Source organism: Dama dama, chromosome 3, assembly GCF_033118175.1.
Source record: "Dama dama isolate Ldn47 chromosome 3, ASM3311817v1, whole genome shotgun sequence".
Lineage (NCBI taxonomy): Eukaryota > Metazoa > Chordata > Mammalia > Artiodactyla > Cervidae > Dama > Dama dama.
The window spans coordinates 64288196-64304998 of NC_083683.1; the positions used below are offsets into that span (position 1 = coordinate 64288196).

Consider the following 16803-nt stretch of genomic DNA (forward strand, 5'->3'; position numbering starts at 1 on the left):
AGTCACATAACCACTGAGTGGCAGAGCCTGGATTAGAACTTGGATCTCATACTCTGCAACTTCTTAGCCTCTGCCACTGGCTTCCTTGGGCTGCAGAGAAAAGAAATGGGTCATGGTGAGCTGGAGAGAACAGGGAAGACAAAAGATGGGACAAAAGATTGATTCTGAAGAAAACTGCTGATGCTATTGCAATGATATTGGAAAAATCAGAAGAGTATTAGGAAAACATGAGTCAAATAAAACACCATTTAAGAAAATCTCTCTTCACATCTCTCCATGTGAATAGTTTCTTCTTTATGGTATCCATCAGAAATGCACAATGAAAGAACAATCAGGTTTCAAAACTAGAATGAAAAGTCCTTTCACTAGGAGTATTGGGCTCTGTGAAGGACAGGCATAATGCTTGAGATGTAAAAAAATGCCTCTTTAAATGACATAGGGTAGAATTCTATTTCTGAAAGCAGGAGCACATACTGAAGAATTGTACCCCGACCCCTCCAGGTCAGTGGTGAACGGCAGGTGGGAGTAAACCGCTCCTTTCTCCTAACAACACTCCCTTTCTGTGAAGACCTTTACTTTCAGACTGCTGCGGTGGGCCACTGGGTTCTCTTTGTTCCTTTCTGTTAAATTCTGACTATTATGTTTAACTCTAAATTCTACCTGACAGGTACCACCGGGAGAGCAGCACAGCATCCAAGGACGCAACTCTCGGCCCTCCTTCAGACCTGAAGAAGCTGCCCCTCCATGGCCAGAGAGCCTGTGGACCCTTACCTACCCCCTCCAGGAGAAGCTGTCAGCTCACATCACCCACTAGCAAGGCTAGTGGGCCATTCTGTATAACAGACACAAAAGAACCCCGGGGGCTTTCAGATCACAAAGACTCTCTAAGTGAAATCCCTTTCAAGTGCAATGGTAACGGAAATGAGTTTTACTTAGGAAATTCCACTCTGGCTTCCCCTTTACAGAGCAACCCAAACCTAGAGAAAAAGGAATCAGAACTTCATTTGTATGTTATTTCCACAACGTCATCAATATTTCTGCACTTAAAAAGTTCATGGAACAATTATATTATAGTAAGTGTCCTCCTAAGTTAACCTCGGCTTGAGTGTTGTTTTTTAGGATAGGCTTCCCTGCTCTTCCTCCCCATTTTGGAAACTTAACCTTGGGATTTAAGATGGTGAAAGACACAGTGCACTGGACAATTAAGGAGATGATTTTATCAGGCTACTGCAATAGGGAAGATGCTCATTAATGAAAAGTGTCTTAAAGAGAAGGAGATGGGCCTGAGGTTTCATGAGGCAGGTAATAAATAGGGGAGTTGGCCATAAGTCTCTCGTGGGAATCAGTGAGGAAGGTTGGAGACAGGTCTTATTTTGGAATATTTGTGAGCAGTGTGGTTTTTTTAGAGTTGGCTGGGGTGATTTCTCAGGCTTCCCAGGTGGCGGTAGTGGTAAAGAACCTGCCTGCCAGTGCAGGAGATTTAAGAGACGCAGGTTCGATCCCTGGGTGGGGAAGATCCCCTGGAGGAGGGCATGGCGCCCCACTCCAGTGTTCTCGCCTGGAGAGTCCCATGGACAGAGGAGCCTGGTGGGCTATGGTCCACAGCGTTGCAAAGGGTTGGACACAATTGAAGTGACTTAGCACGCCCACAAGGGGTGATTTCTTAACCATTCAGCTTTCAGTGAGGACAAAGCTCAACACTGTCAATATGTTTCATTATTTCTTAGCTGTGCTACTGAAGGTAGGTTAGTGGGAGTCATTGTCATAAGATCAGTTAATTTTATAGAGATTACCTGGCTTATGTCCTTTATTTTATAAATGAGGAGACTGAAGCAAAAAAAAAAAAAAAAAAATCCAAGTAACTTACTCAACATTGTATAGTAAGTTTAGAGACAGAGTCAGAACTCTCAGTTAGTAATCTTTTTATAATGCCAGGATCAGTTTTATAATATGACTCTTTTTAGTTACCTTCAATGATATATAATTTTTATTACTGATCTTCAAATAGAATAATGTTGAAATGAAAGTCTCACAGTTGTGTCCGACTCTTTGCAACTCCATGGACTATATAGTCCATAGATCCCAACCCAGGGATCGAACTCAGGTCTGCATTGTGGATGGATTCTTTACCAGCTGAGCCACAAGGGAAGCCCAAGAATACTGGAGTGGGTAGTCGATCCCTTCTGCAGCAGATCTTCCAACCCAGGGATCGAACCCAGGTCTCCTGCATTGTAGGTGGATTCTTTACCAGCTGAGCCACAAGGGAAGCCCTTCCGAGGGAAAAGAGTCTTTCATAATAATGTTAAGAGGTATGAAAGACTCTTATCACTCAGAAGAAGTTAGGAAGGAGGGGTTTTATAAGTGGCTCCAAATTTGGAAGACTGGCAAGGCAACTCTAGTTTTCTCATAGCACAGATTTTAAGGGTTTCCAAAGAGTTGTCTCCGTGGGTAAGCCATTTTATCTGTAAATTTTACCAAAAGTAATTATGAACTCTGTTGTTTAGCATCTCAAATTCTACGAAGACAAAATATGGCAATTCTTTGCCCTAATGTTGTGAAGATAACTGTTAGAAAGCTAAATAACTAAGGAATATTCTCAAATTAAAATTCTAGATTTAAGGCAAGGATAAATTTGAAGAGGAAAAAGGGCAGCTTTTTTAAAAAAATAAAAAACATAGAATGATGACATAATAGTAAGACAAAGCACCTAATTCCCCCCCTACACACCCACCTACCACCTACCTCTGTTTATAAGGAGTAAGACAGGAGTTGTTTGGAGCTGTAAATCAGAAACATTTCAGAAATCCCTTCTGACCTGTCTGTTAAGTCTCAAAATAAACAAAAAATTATTTAGAGAACTTTCCGAACATTACACGCCAGTTTGTTTTAAGACCCAGAATGAATGGGAAATGGCAACACTAACAATTTAAGGAAAAAATAACCCCATTAAAGGGGGAACAGGTAACAAAATTATTGTATATCTTGGCAATGTAAAAAGACTGAAGTAAATCTATATATATATATATGAAGAACTGTCCACTATGTATTAAGTGAAAAAAAAAACCCCAGATTAACATGTGATATGATGTGGCTAGTATTAAATATTATAAATATATATCATCTAATGTGTAAATATTATAAATGTATGTTATAATTAATATGTTTTTATCTGCCTGAAAGAATGTAAACCAAACCAACAACAGCAAGGTGTTTTGAATATTGAGACAGAAGGGGTAGTGAGGGATAGGGAACTTTTTATCATTTACACATTTCTGTACTGTTTGATGGTGATACAATGCGAAAGTGTTAGGTTTAAAACTTTAAAAAAAAAACTATGTAAGGAAAAAAATTCCCCGTGGTATTATCAAATACTGGAATGAGTTACAAATCATGTACTGTAGAAGGGATTAAAGAATAGATAGATATATATTGACTAAAAGTAAGGGGAATTGATTTTCAGTCAACAAAAATTCTAACTATTCCCACCTTTTTCCTCTTTCAGAAAGCTACTCTTTTACAAGATCCCCTATATGTTAGCGAGCTCAGCCCTGCTACTGGAAATCAAAAGCCATATAGGTAAGAAGTGATGACAGGTCAGAGTTACATAGGAGGCGGGGGGCGGGGGGTGTTTATTCTCTTTGCCTCTCCTAATGCTGTGTGTTGCTGACCATCATATTTATATCTATATCACTTCTTGCCCTGAATTGCAAATACTATAATCTATGGGACATCACTTCTTGTATGTGTCACAGGAGCCATAACGTCAGCATATTCAAAACAGGGCTCAGCCTCTTCCTTCTGTGACCTGACCTTCTGTCTATGTTTCCTAAACAGGGCATGATGTCAGTATCTTCAGACAGCCTAAGCCAGGGTCCTGGATCCCCAGATGCCCGCCCTCTACATCCAGTCCTCACCACATGATTTGTTGTACCTATTGAATATATCTGGATAACACCCACTTCTTTCCACTGCCATATGCTCAGGTCCAGTTATCTCTGTTTTGGGCTCCCACCGGTATTTTCCTTGCTGGTCTCTGCCTTCATTCTTGCGCCTCTCTAGACCTTTCTTCAGCATGAGAGAGGAATCTTTCAGAAGCACAAATCTGATCATGTCACTTCTCCCTTCAAGCCTTTGAAGAGCTCCCCAGTGCCCTTAGAAGGTCTACATACTATAACACCTTTTTACAAATCTTCCTACTATCTCTTTATTTTTCCATCCTCAACTGTTGTGTCCCCCACACTCCTACCTTAAATTCCTGATCCAAGAGAACCTGTAGCTCTCAAAAAGCTCCCTGTTCATCTGGGTCCTAACATGATGGCCTCCATTCTAGAACTCTTCCCTTCTTCCTCTTCATAGAAATGTCAGCTCAAGTCTTAGCTCATTATCCCTTTTTCTAAAAATCATTTCTCAAAGTAAGTTAAGAGGGCCCCTCCACAACAGCCTGTGGTCACACAGCTTGTAGCACTGTCTGCTCTATACTATGGATTGCTTGTGTGTGTGCTGCCCCGTTAGGAAACATGCTCCTTAAGGGGGGACAGTACCTTGGTCACTGGCACATAGTAGACTCTGCCAGTAAGCTTTATACAATGAATGAATGAATGAATGAAATAAGATAGAGGCTGGACCTTATATGCGAGACAAAGGAACTTGGGATTTTATCCAGACTTTACAGTATACTACTATGTTCTCATCACAGTCAGCCTTACATTGAAGTAGTTATTTGTGATGTGACTACTAGTTCCGATAGATTGTGAGCCCCTGGAAGGCAATGGACTTCCTTTGTGGGTCAGGGGGTAAAGAATCCACCTGCAATGCAGGAGTCGTGGTTTTGATCCCTGGGTTGGGAAGATCCCTTAGAGAAGAAAATGACAATCACTCCAGTATTCTTGCCTGGGAAATCACATGGACAGAGGAGCCTGGCGGGCTCTAGTCCATGGGGGTCACAAGACCTGGACACAACTTAACAACTAAACCACCACCACCACCCTAGAAGGCAAGAAGCATATCTTATTAATTTCTGTATTTTTCTTACTTAAAACAGTGCTTTGCATAAAGAAATCACCGTGAATTGATTCCAATAACTTTGATATTAAGTCATAAGTGAATTTTGAGAGATTTATGATAGTGACATATACTGGGGGTGATGTAAATAAACTAAGGGAAAGTTTAATTTTAAAAGATACAATTCATTCCCCATTAAAAGGACCCAAAGTTCCTTGGAAGAATGATGGATTCTAGGCCTGCGGCAGGAAATACACAAATGAGCTTGAAACAGCTCGAGGCAGGATGCAAAGAGCAACAGGGCCCAAACTAGAGGACAAAGGAGCACCCAGGAAGGGGCTCCCAACAGCCAAAGACAGCACAACAGGAGATCAGAAAAATAATGAGTGAGAGGGTTAAGACATAACGAATACATAAAAATTCCAAAGTGTATAATAATGCATCATGGAACGTCCTCTCTCCTACCCTCCCATTAAGAAATAAAAATACGCTAAACTCCATTCGAAGTAAATAGGGTGTTAATTCATTTCTCTGTAAACAAGCAAACAAATGGAAATAATTAAGCATTTATCCTGCCTTTCCTTCATAAATTGTAGTTAGTTCAGGGTAACCAAGTAGCTCAAGTTGATGAGGACAAATTTAATTTTACAGAATTCCAGCTAATAAATATGGAAGGTTTAATAGAAACAGAAAATTTACCATTTTTCCATCCTCAAATGAAATAAAAAATTCATGCAATGATCTCAGTGGATGGAACTATTAGACAGAAAGGTGAAGTGGAACTTCAAAATTGAGGGATCATGTAAATAACTAAACCATTGATCAGTCTTAGCATCACTTAACTGGGATGCTCTAATGAGGCACTTAAAAATTTTGTGCCTCATTATCTGGCATAACATGGAACAAAAAGCACCACCTGTGGCACATCTTTGTTCAATTAAACTGGTTTGTTGTGGGTTAGTCCCTCAGTTGTATCTGACTCTCTTGCAACCTCATAGACTGCAACCTGCCAGGCTCCTCTGTCCATGGGGTTGCCAAGCCAAGAAAAGTGGAGTGCTGTTTGCTTCTCCACAAATAAACTGGAATCTGACTTAAAGTGTGGGTGTGTCAGCCTTAAGGAATGAAATTCTGATACATGTCACAATATAGATGAGCCTTAAAGACATAATGCTATGTGAAATAAATCAGTCATAAAAGGACAAATATTTTATGATTCCACTTATATGAGACACCTAAAATAGGCAAATTCATAGAAACAGAAACCAGAATATGGGTTACCAGGAGCTAGGGAGAGAGAGGAATGGAGACTTATTGATTGATGGATTCAGAGTTTCTGTTTGGGATGATGAAAAAGTTCTGGAAATAGGTAGTAGTGATGTTGCACAATATTATGATTGCACTTACTGCCGCTGAATTGTATTAATACACCTGAAAATGGTTAAAGTGGTAAGTTTTGTGTTATGCATATTTTATCTCAGAATTTTTAAAAGGGTGTGTGTGTGTGTCTGTGTGTGTGTCTGTGTGTGTGTAAGGGAATAGATAAAACAAGACTGACAAAATGTGGAAAATTACTGAAGCTTAGTGATGGGTATGTGGGGATTTCTTATGTGATTTTCTCCATTTTTGTGTATGAAAATTTCCATAGTTAAAGTTTTTAAAAGACCTAAGAAACACAGCAAGCAAATATAACCATTATCTTATTTAGATCTTGATTTCAGCAAGCCAAATATAAAAATATATTTTAAGGCAAGAGAGAACATTTGAATACAGACAGGGTATTAGACAATACCATAGAATTACTGATGTTTGTTGGTGTGATAATGATGAGTTTGCAAGGAAATGTTCCATTTATTTTGAGATATGTTCTGAGGTATAGGGGTTAAATAACATAATGTTTGGGATTTCTTTTTAAAAAAGATGATTATCTAGATAGCTTAGAATTTCTACATGTTTTCATATGTATACTCTAAAAAAGTATGAGTTTTAATTTTGGTGCTATATTGTGTAAAGTGATTTTAAAGTTAATTGTATAATAAAACAGGCTCTCACTTTGTGTGACTTGAAATTTATCCCTGAAGGCAAGGAGAGGTCTGCCTCTATCTGGACTCAGGAAAAGCATATTTCTTGTAAAGTTAATTAGCAAAGGCAATATATTTAAAATATAGTAATTTAATGCACCATGAAGGATGCAAATATATGTACAAGACACATAGGAAATGGTCTGTACCTACAAGGCACCTTCAGCTTAAAAGGAGTAAATATTCTTTGGGTTTTCAAGTTAGGATTCTGTCACAGTTGTGAGTTCTGTAATCTGATTATTGTGAACATATACACAGGGCTTCTGAGATAATGTATGAAAAACCATTCCAGCTATAAAGTATGATACAAATGTAAGTTATAACTGATGTTAAAGTTTATAAAAATGAAAAATACAGGAAAAATAGAACTTGTCATTAAATCAAGAATTCTCCTGCCACATTATTTGGGTGAGGTTTTGTTTTCTAGCTCATGAAATACAGAATATCTGTTAACTTTAATATAAAATTTCCTCTTATTCCTAAACTGAATAATGGAGTCTTCTGGCACTAGACTTTTTCTTAATTAGTCAAAGTTTGTCTTTTATGTAAAAAAGTTTGTCTTTATATGTAAAAGCAAATATTCTCTGAATTTTCAGAGAAACTGTGATTATCCATAACTTCTCTGTAGAAATATAGACTACTGAATCTAATTTGAATTTATGAGGTAAGATAAGACCTCACTTTACACATGAATTGATTTTCAGTGTGAAGAGATTAGTGTGCTTTCTCTTATGAAATTTGTTTTTGCCTTTTTGAAAAAAATAGTTTGATATTATAATCTATTATCATAGGTACCAAAAGATTAAAAACAGTTCATTTCTATATGAATCGTAGCAAATTGCTGACTCCCAGTGGGAAAAACTGGAAACTCAATTTCAAAATGATTGTGCTGATACTGTATTTTTTCTGGGCTTTTGCTTTTCTAAGCTCATTTGTTTGTGAAAACTACGTCTCTGCTGTTTTTCGGAGTTCTCAGAGAGTAGAGGGATTTTATGGTTATTTTTTTAAATGAAATACGGCAATAATTTGAAATAGGCATATAGGGAAGCAAGATCTTAAAGCTTATTAGAAAAAGCTTATTAGCTATTTAGATAATATTTATTAAATACTTACTGTATGCTAAGCACATGAAGGAACTAAAATATCAAAACAGCACAGTGGGATAGGTACTATCATCATCCTCATTTTACAGATGGGAAAACTGAGGTATAGACACACGAGGAAACTTGACCTTGGTAGTTACTCAGAGGAGCAGGGGCAGATCTAGGATACTGATCAGTCTATCTGACCGTGCCTTCATGCTCAAAATCATGTTCTTCTGCCTCTATGACTGTTACTACTGAATTCTTTTATTTTTTAAATTCAGGTATAGTTGATTTATAATATTATATGTTTTAGGTATACAACACTGTGATTCACAATTTTTAATGATTATAGTCCATTTAAAGTTGTTATAAAATATTGGCTATATTCCCTGTGCTGTATGATATATCCTTGCAGCTTATTTATTTTATACATAGTAGTTTATACTCTTAATGCCCTACCTCTATCTTGCCCCTCTTCCCTTCTCTCTCCTCACTGGTGACCACTAGTTTGTTCTCAGTATCTGTGAGTCTATTTCTTTTTTTGTTATATTCATTAGTTTATTTCTTAGATTCCACATATAAGTGATATCATATGGTATCTGCCTTTTTCTGTCTGACTTATTTCAATTAGCATAATACCCTCCAAGTCTATCCATGTTCTGCAAATGGCAGGATTTCATTCTCTTTTATGGCTGAGTAGTATTCGTGTGTGTGTGTGTGTGTGTGTGTGTGTGTGTGTGTGTGTGTGTACACACATATATGGCTTCCCTGGTGACTCAGTGATAAAGAATCCGCCTGCCAATGCAGGAGATACAGGTTTGATCCCTGGGTCGGGAAGATGCCCTGGAGAAGGAAATTGCAACCCACTCCAGTATTCTTGCCTGGGAAATTCTATGGGACAGAGGAGCCTGGCAGGCTATAGTCCATAGAGTCACAAGGGTTGGACATGACTTAGCAACTAAAACTATATATATATGTATAGTATACACACACACACACACACACACACATACACACCATATCTTCTTTATCCATTCATCTGCTGAGGTTACTTACATCCATTAGCCATTGTAAATAACGGTCCTATGATCATTGGGGGTACATGTATCTTCACATTAGTGTTTTCATTTTTTTTCAGATAAGGATCCAGGAGTGGGTACTTGGGTCATATGGTAGTTCTATTTTTAGTTTTTTGAGTAACCTCTATCCTGTTTTCCATAGTGGCTGCACCAATTTACATTCCTGCCAACAGTGTACAAGTGAAAAAAGTGAAAGTGAAAGTTGCTCAGTCGTGTCCAACTCTTTGTGACCCCATGGACTATACAGTCCAGGGAATTCTCCAGGCCAGAAAACTGGAGTGGGTAGCCTTATCTGTTCTCCAGGGGATCTTCCCAACCCAGGAATTGAACCCAGTTCTCCCTCATTGCAGCAGATTCTTTACCAGCTGAGCCACACGGGAAATCCAAGAATACTAGAGTGGGTAGCCTATCCCTTCTCCAGGGGATCTTCCCAACCCAGGAATTGAACTGGGGTCTCCTGCATTGCAGGCAGATTCTTTACCAACTGAGCTATCAGGGAATCCCTAACAGTGTACAAGGATTCCTTTTTTTCCCACATCCTTGCCAACATTTGTTATTTGTGGCCTTTTTGATGGCTAGATTGATCTCTTCGTGTTCATTTCTACTCTGGTGTCTTCACTAGAAAAGAAACTACTTTTCAAAAAGTCTTAATTTTTATGTTAATAAGAGAGGTTCATTGGTTGGATAGAAGAGAGCATCTTAGATTTGTTTTTTTTTTTTTTTAAATAAAGTGGGAGGTAGTGGGCAAGAACCAAGATTCTGTGTAGTATTATTGGAATAAAGGGCTGATATCAAATTTCTAGAGTAAGTGGTAAAAATATTTTTACCTTAAGTCAGAAATTCTAAGACATTTCCATTGATCTACACAGAACATGAAACAGCTCTGTTACTGTTACTTGGCACTCTGCTCTTCTGAATCACTGGTTGTGTGAGCTTGGACAGGCTACCTAACATCATGTCCTGTAAGTGCGATAGTACTTCCCAGCTCAGCTCACTTAGTCACACGGAGTGAGCTGGTCCATGAGGAGCCCCCAGGCCAAAGCTGCCACAGAGTCGGTGCTCAGGTATGTGCAGTTGTTACTGCTGAGCACAGTGGGAGATGGAAACAATATCCAACCTGTTAATGGTTTTTCAAGTTGCTGCAAATCAGCTGAGGGGCCCAGATAAGTAGACAAAGAACTGCAATGGAGTGAAGTATGGAAAAAGGGCTATGGGAGAGGGTCCCCGTGGTTGGTAGAATTAGGGAAAGCCCTAAAGAGACGGTGTTAACTCATTTCAGTGAAGCCAGCTTTTCCCAAAGTGTGGAATGCACGTGGGGCAATGATGTGGGTGACTTCATGTAGTGTTCTGACATGGCATGAAGTGACTTTGAATTCCACAGCAAAAAAGTGATTCTCTTTTCCAGCTTGTCTGATCTCATCAGGGAGAATCTCTCTAACACTCATCTGCCCTTTTGTCAAAGGGAGAGCATACTTCAGGCTCAAAATAGGGAGCATCTACTTAGAATTTTGTTGCTTTCAAGCTGTTTTTACAGTTACCTGCTAATTATAGCAAATAGTACTGGTTTTTCCCTTGTGAAGTAGTAATAAAAAGTTTTCTTCGTAAAGAAATTTCTCTAAGAAAAATGAGTTGATTTAAAGGAAAAATAGTATGCAAATAATATTACATATGATTCAGAGATTATGGTAAATGGTATACAAACAAACTCTGAGCTAGACTATGAAAGAGGGACAGAAGATCTGGGATATGTACAGCTTGAGTAAAGGGGCATGGTAAGAAATGTGTTTTGAGAGTAATAAACAGTTCAGTTTAGGGGCTTCCCCAGTGGTTCAGCACTAAAGAATCTGCCTGCACTGCAGGAGATGTGAGTTCATTCTCTGGGTCAAGATCTCCTGCGGGATGAAATGGTGACCTCCAGTATTCTCACCTGGAGAATTCCATGGACAGAGGAGCCTGGAGGGCTACAAGGAGCAGTTTTCATTACTGATAAGTAATTAAGTTAGAAGTACAAAACTACATTAATATTCCATTAGTCCTCTTTCCACCATCTTCCCATGCCGCCATGATGGTGGCACCGTCAATGTCCTGGCTAATGCTTTCAAGAGTATCAGCAACGCCCCAAAGAGAGGCAAATGCCAAATTCTTATTAGACTGTGCTCCAACACCATCTTCCATGATGAAGCATGGTAACATTGGCGAATTTTAAATAATCAATGATCACAGGGCTGGGAAGATTGTTGGGAACCTCACAGACAGGCTAAATAAGTGTGGAGTGATCAGCTTCAGATTTGATGTGCAACTCAAAGATGTGGAAAAATGGCAGAATAACCTGCTCCTGTCACATCAGTTTGGTTTCACTGTACCGACAACCTCAGCTGGCATCACAGACCATGAATAAGCAAGATGAAAACACACAGGAGGGAAAAATCCTTGAATTCTCTTTTTAGGGATGTAATACATACATGCAAATAAAATGCCTCAGGGAACTAAAGGAAAACATTCCATTAGTAACAAAGTTTTACATACCTGTCAATAATTGTTGATATTCCTCAACTGCTGTTTCTTATCATTTTTTTCCCATGGCACATTTTCTTTCTGTAGATCTGAGGAGAAAATTAAGCACTTTGGTCAGCTTAAATCTGAACTTTTTCTTAAAGACAACACGTTGAGGAGGATACTTTGTCTAATCACGGAACTTAAAGTAGCAGCCCAGAAAAACTTCATTCTGAAAAGACTTTTCTGGAAAGTAGGTGTTTTATTTTTAATCTTTAAAACTCGTTTTACCTGTTTATCAAATGCAGCATATTCAAGCATAAAGTACAATAGAAATAAAAATCTTGTATTCTGATGCTGTTTTTTCAAAAAATGTTGATTAAATTTAATGCAATCGTCTTGATGCTTGAAATGTCGTGATGTAATCAATGTATATGTGTGTGTGCTGGAGCCAGAAAGATGCAAGAGAGGAGAGCAGTAGCAAAAAGATGGTAGCTCACATAGGCTGGGTTGACAGAGTGAAAAAAAGAGAGAAGGTGGGGGGAAGCTTCTGGCATGCAAGAAGTATAAGACAGTGAGATAAAGCAGATATCAAGATATTTTATGTGCATGTCCCCCAACAACAAAAATAGAATTAAATACACTTTTAACTGTAGGGTTGATATATTTAAAAAATTTTTTATTGTGGTAAAAGTCACATAATACAAAACTATCTTAACCATATTTAACTGTACAGTTCAGTGACATTAAGTACATTCACCTTGTTAAAGATGACTCCTGGGCTTCTCTGACGGTTCAGTGGTAGAAAATCCACCTGCCAATGCAGGAGACATGGATATGATCCCTGATCCAGGAAGATTCCACAGGCTGCAGAGCAACTAGGCCTACAGGCCACCACCACTGAGCCCACACACCCTAGAGCCCGCACTACACAGCAAGAGAAGCAACGAGAAGCCTGAGCATCACAGCTACAGAGTGGCCCTTGCTTGCCGCAACCAGAGAAAAGACGGAACAGCAACGAAGACCCGGCACAGACATAAATAAATAAATAAATAAAATTTTTAAAAAGGTGACTTCTGAGAAGTCAAAGCAATCTAGCTCTCCAGCTCGGCAAGTTACAGACTTACTCTGGAAGGCTGACTTGGTGTCACTGAGTTTTAGGGGAAGGCATTGAGAAGCTCAGGTGAGCACTGGTGCTGTGCTGGTGAGGCCGATTCCGGCTCCTGGCCTCATACATCGTTGCCTTTTTACTGCACAGTTGGGAACGGCACAGCTTCCCCCACCATACAAGACAGTCTTGGCTATTTCTCAGATTCTGAGTGCTTCGCATGTCTCATGACCAACCATCCTGGTGTACCCAGAGTAGGGTAACAAACTGCTCCAGTGTGTCTGGGACTGAGCAAGTTCATGGCACTTGGGGCTTGTAGTGCAAAAGCTAGACCAATTGCAAGCAAATTGGGATGGTTGGTCACCCTAACCAGAGGGCATAGTAGCTAGAGAGAATAGTCTGTCACGTGTTCCCAGCATTGAGGCAGGTAGGGATGATGTAGTGCTGTGTCATCTAAAATGCTTGTGCTAGACAGACCCTGTCAGGAATACACCACATTATTAGCTTAGAGGCAGCTCTCATTTTTGCTTCTTGGGTAAGAGGATGGGAGATTATATATATATTTGTAAATTATAATAAAATTAGTATAATGAATAATAGCCATATTCCTATAATTAATAATATAGCTATTATAATATAATAAACAACATAATATTATATAATTATAGTAATATATATAGTTGACCCTTGAACATTAGTTTGAACTGTTTGGCCCACTTATATGTTAATTTTTTCAATAGTAAATACTACAGTACTACATGATCACATTTGGTTGAATCCATGGGTATGGAACCACAGATATGCAGGGTTGACCGTAAGTTATACTCAGATTTTTGATGGTGAAGAGGATGAGCACTTTTAACTCCCCCCAAACCTCCACCCCTTGTTGTTGAAGGATCAGCTGTGCATCATTTTCCCTTTTAAAAATCAACTTCACTGGGGTATAATTTTCCTCTGTTAGGTAGTTTTTATTCTTCTATTACAATAAAACTTTTAAAATTTGAAAACACTTTTTCATAGGCTGACTAAACTGAAAGCTTTAGGAGTACAGATATCATGTCCAGTTAGTCTGTTTTGCTTAAGATGTCATTTGCATTACTTCGCATAGTACTTGCCACATGGCTGGATTAAATAGTAATATGTTCAGTGAACGAATGAAAGAGTTCTCTCTCTCTTTTTTTTTTTTTTTTGGCCAAACCACGTGGCATGCAGGATCTTAGATCCCCAACCAGGGATTAAACCCGTGTCCCCTGCATTGGGAGCTTGAGTGATATTTATAAAGAAAAGGTATTTATACTATACTGGACTGCCAAAGAAGTCCCAAAAGAGTTGTCTAGATATGTTCTTTGCCAACCCTTCATTTTTTATTCATGGTTTTTTTCCTTCAGTTTTTAAACATATAAAATTTACCATCTTAACCATCTTTAAGCGTGCAGTTCAATGTTACATATCCATGTTGTGTAACCATCACCACCATCCATCTCCAGACCTCTTTTCATCTTACAGAACTGAAACTATACTCAATAAACAAAACGCCTCATTTCCCCTCCCACAACCCCTGGCAACCATGCTTTTTCTTTGCGCTTCTATGAGTCTGATTATCCGTGTAAGTGGAATCATACAGCATTTATCATTTTGTGACTGGCTTATTTCACTTGGCATGATGTCTTCCAGATTCACTGAAGTTAAAGGATATGTCAGAATTTCCTTCCTTTTAAGACTGAATAATATTCCAGACATGTAATACCACGTTTTATTTATCCATTCATCCACTGATTAGCACTTGGATTGCTTCCATGTTTTAAGTATTGTCAATAATGTTGTTATGAACATGGATGTGTAAGTATCTCTTTAAGACCCTGCTGTCGATTCTTTCTGGAGCCCAGTTAGAAGCAGAATTGCTAAATCATATAGTAATTCTATTGTTAATTTTTTTAGGCACTCCCATACTGTTTTGCACAGCAGCTGTACCGTTTTACATTCTCACCAACAGAGCATAAAGTCTCCAGTTTTTCCACTCCTTGCCAAGACTTGTTATTTACTGATTTTTTGAAGCAGTCATTCTGATGGGTGTTAGGGTGTATCTAGCAGTTTTGATTTACATTTCCCTAATGGTTAGTGACGTTGAGCATTTTTTCCCATGCTTACTGGCAATTTGTATATCTTCTTCGGAGAAATACTGGGGTCCAGTTTACATATAATAAAATGCACATATATTTTAAGAGTTTAAAGAGTTTTAACATACAGTTTAAAGAGCTTTAGCAAATGTATATACCTGTATAAACACCACCCAACCAAGATTTAGAACATTTCTATCACCTCTTAGGGCTAAATTGTGCCCTCTGGCACTCAAGTTTCCTCTGACCCATGTCCTCAGGCAACTATTGTATTTTCTATCATAGATTAATTTTGCTGTTCCTAGAATTCCAGTTACATGGAATTGTACTGGAGTTTGTGTTTGGCTTCTTTTGACATAATTTTGATATTCTTTCATGTTGTTGCTAGTAGGTGGAAGATATTTTAAATGTGAAAATTCTTGACCCACTGAGAGGTGGGCGATTACAATAATCACTGATATTTATTAAGCACGTACAATATGTTGAGTACTGTTCAGGCTTTACAAATAATGCCTTATTTAATCCTGACATCAACTTCACGAAGTGATTCTATGAATCCCATTTTAGAGATGAAGAGTTATAGGATATATAAGTAATTTGCCAAACATCCTGCAGCTACCCATTGCCAGAACTGGGCTTCCTAGGTGGCTCAAGTGGTAAAGAATCCACTTGCCAATGCAGAAGACATGGGTTTGATCCCTGGGTTGGGACAATCTCCTAGAGGAGGAAATGGCAACCCATACCAGTATTCTTGCCTGGAGAATCCCATGGACAGAGGAGCCTGGGGGCTATAGTCCACGGGGTCGCAAAGAGTCGGACACAACTGAGCATGCGTGCAGCCTGGCTCCAGAGTCAGCGTGTAAAGCTACCGTCCTCTGCTAATTTATCAGGGCATTGGGTAAATCCCAGCACTTCTCAGTGGGCCAAGGTGTCCATTTGCCCCTCTTCTCCTTCCCATTCTCCACTTGCCATCCCAGCCTCTTCTCATGCCACGTTAACTAAATAAGAGCACACATGTACCTGTCTAAACAAGGAGTCTAGGTTGCCACAAGTAAATGAAAAAGTTCTGGGGAGAAAAGGAACAACAGAGGGATAGAAAACAGAAGCGGTTACATCCTATTTCTCATTAGTACCAACTTGCCTGATTTCATGGGCCAGTGCTTATTGTCGTGCTCGATTATCTCATGAGACTGGATAGGAACACACAAAAAATTGGTTCCCCCACTCTTAAGTCAGTGTTTATTTTGGCAGAAATGGCAATCTACATTTCCACTGTTTTAACAGAAGGGTTAAAACCATTCTGCACCATCTTCACAGGCTGTAGCACTGCCATTCATTTGTTTTTGAATTAGTAAACATTTGACAGTGAGTGCTTTTCTAGACATTATTTCGTCATGTTCTCACAAAAGCCATATTACTTTGGAAAGGCCGGATATATAGTGGCCCCCATTTAACATTGTTATTCCAAGGTGACTTAATGACTTGCCTAAATTATATACCTACTTCTGGATGATCTTCAATATTAAAGGTGAAGTCATCTCCCAGCATCACCTGCTCAGTTTTAGCTCTGGCTCTGTTCAGGAGGACAGTGGTCTCCTGGTTGTAAGTAAAAGTATGTTTTCAATTTGGGTTATGCTAGCGTTAATGAGAGAAGATTGTAAATCCCTTTCTCCCTAATCAAAGAACAAATAATTTCTTATTTTTATTATGGAAGAATCGACAGTTCTGCCAACAGGTAACTCAGGGAGGCCTGGCATGCTGCAGCCCACGGGGTCGCAAAGATTCGGACACGACTGAGCGAGTGGACTGAACTGAACTTAATTACCATTTCTTTCCTGCTTG

General features: G+C 39.0%; 2 protein-coding genes across 3 annotated transcripts in view; one reads left to right on the top strand and one right to left on the bottom strand.

The window, feature by feature from the left end:
* Positions 1-16803, bottom strand: part of XPOT (exportin for tRNA) — a 154467-nt gene that overhangs the window by 92293 nt on the left and 45371 nt on the right. For both annotated transcript variants that reach the window (XM_061130857.1, XM_061130851.1), the window contains exon 2: positions 11770-11846. The gene's annotated coding sequence lies outside the window, so the exon portion shown is untranslated. The remainder of the gene's footprint in view (positions 1-11769; positions 11847-16803) is intronic.
* The window catches only part of C3H12orf56 (chromosome 3 C12orf56 homolog), a 78229-nt gene that overhangs the window by 41948 nt on the left and 19478 nt on the right, over positions 1-16803 (top strand). The window contains exons 4-6 of the mRNA XM_061124189.1: positions 668-1073; positions 3503-3576; positions 11845-11989. Coding sequence (XP_060980172.1) covers positions 668-1073; positions 3503-3576; positions 11845-11989 — 625 coding nt within the window. The remainder of the gene's footprint in view (positions 1-667; positions 1074-3502; positions 3577-11844; positions 11990-16803) is intronic.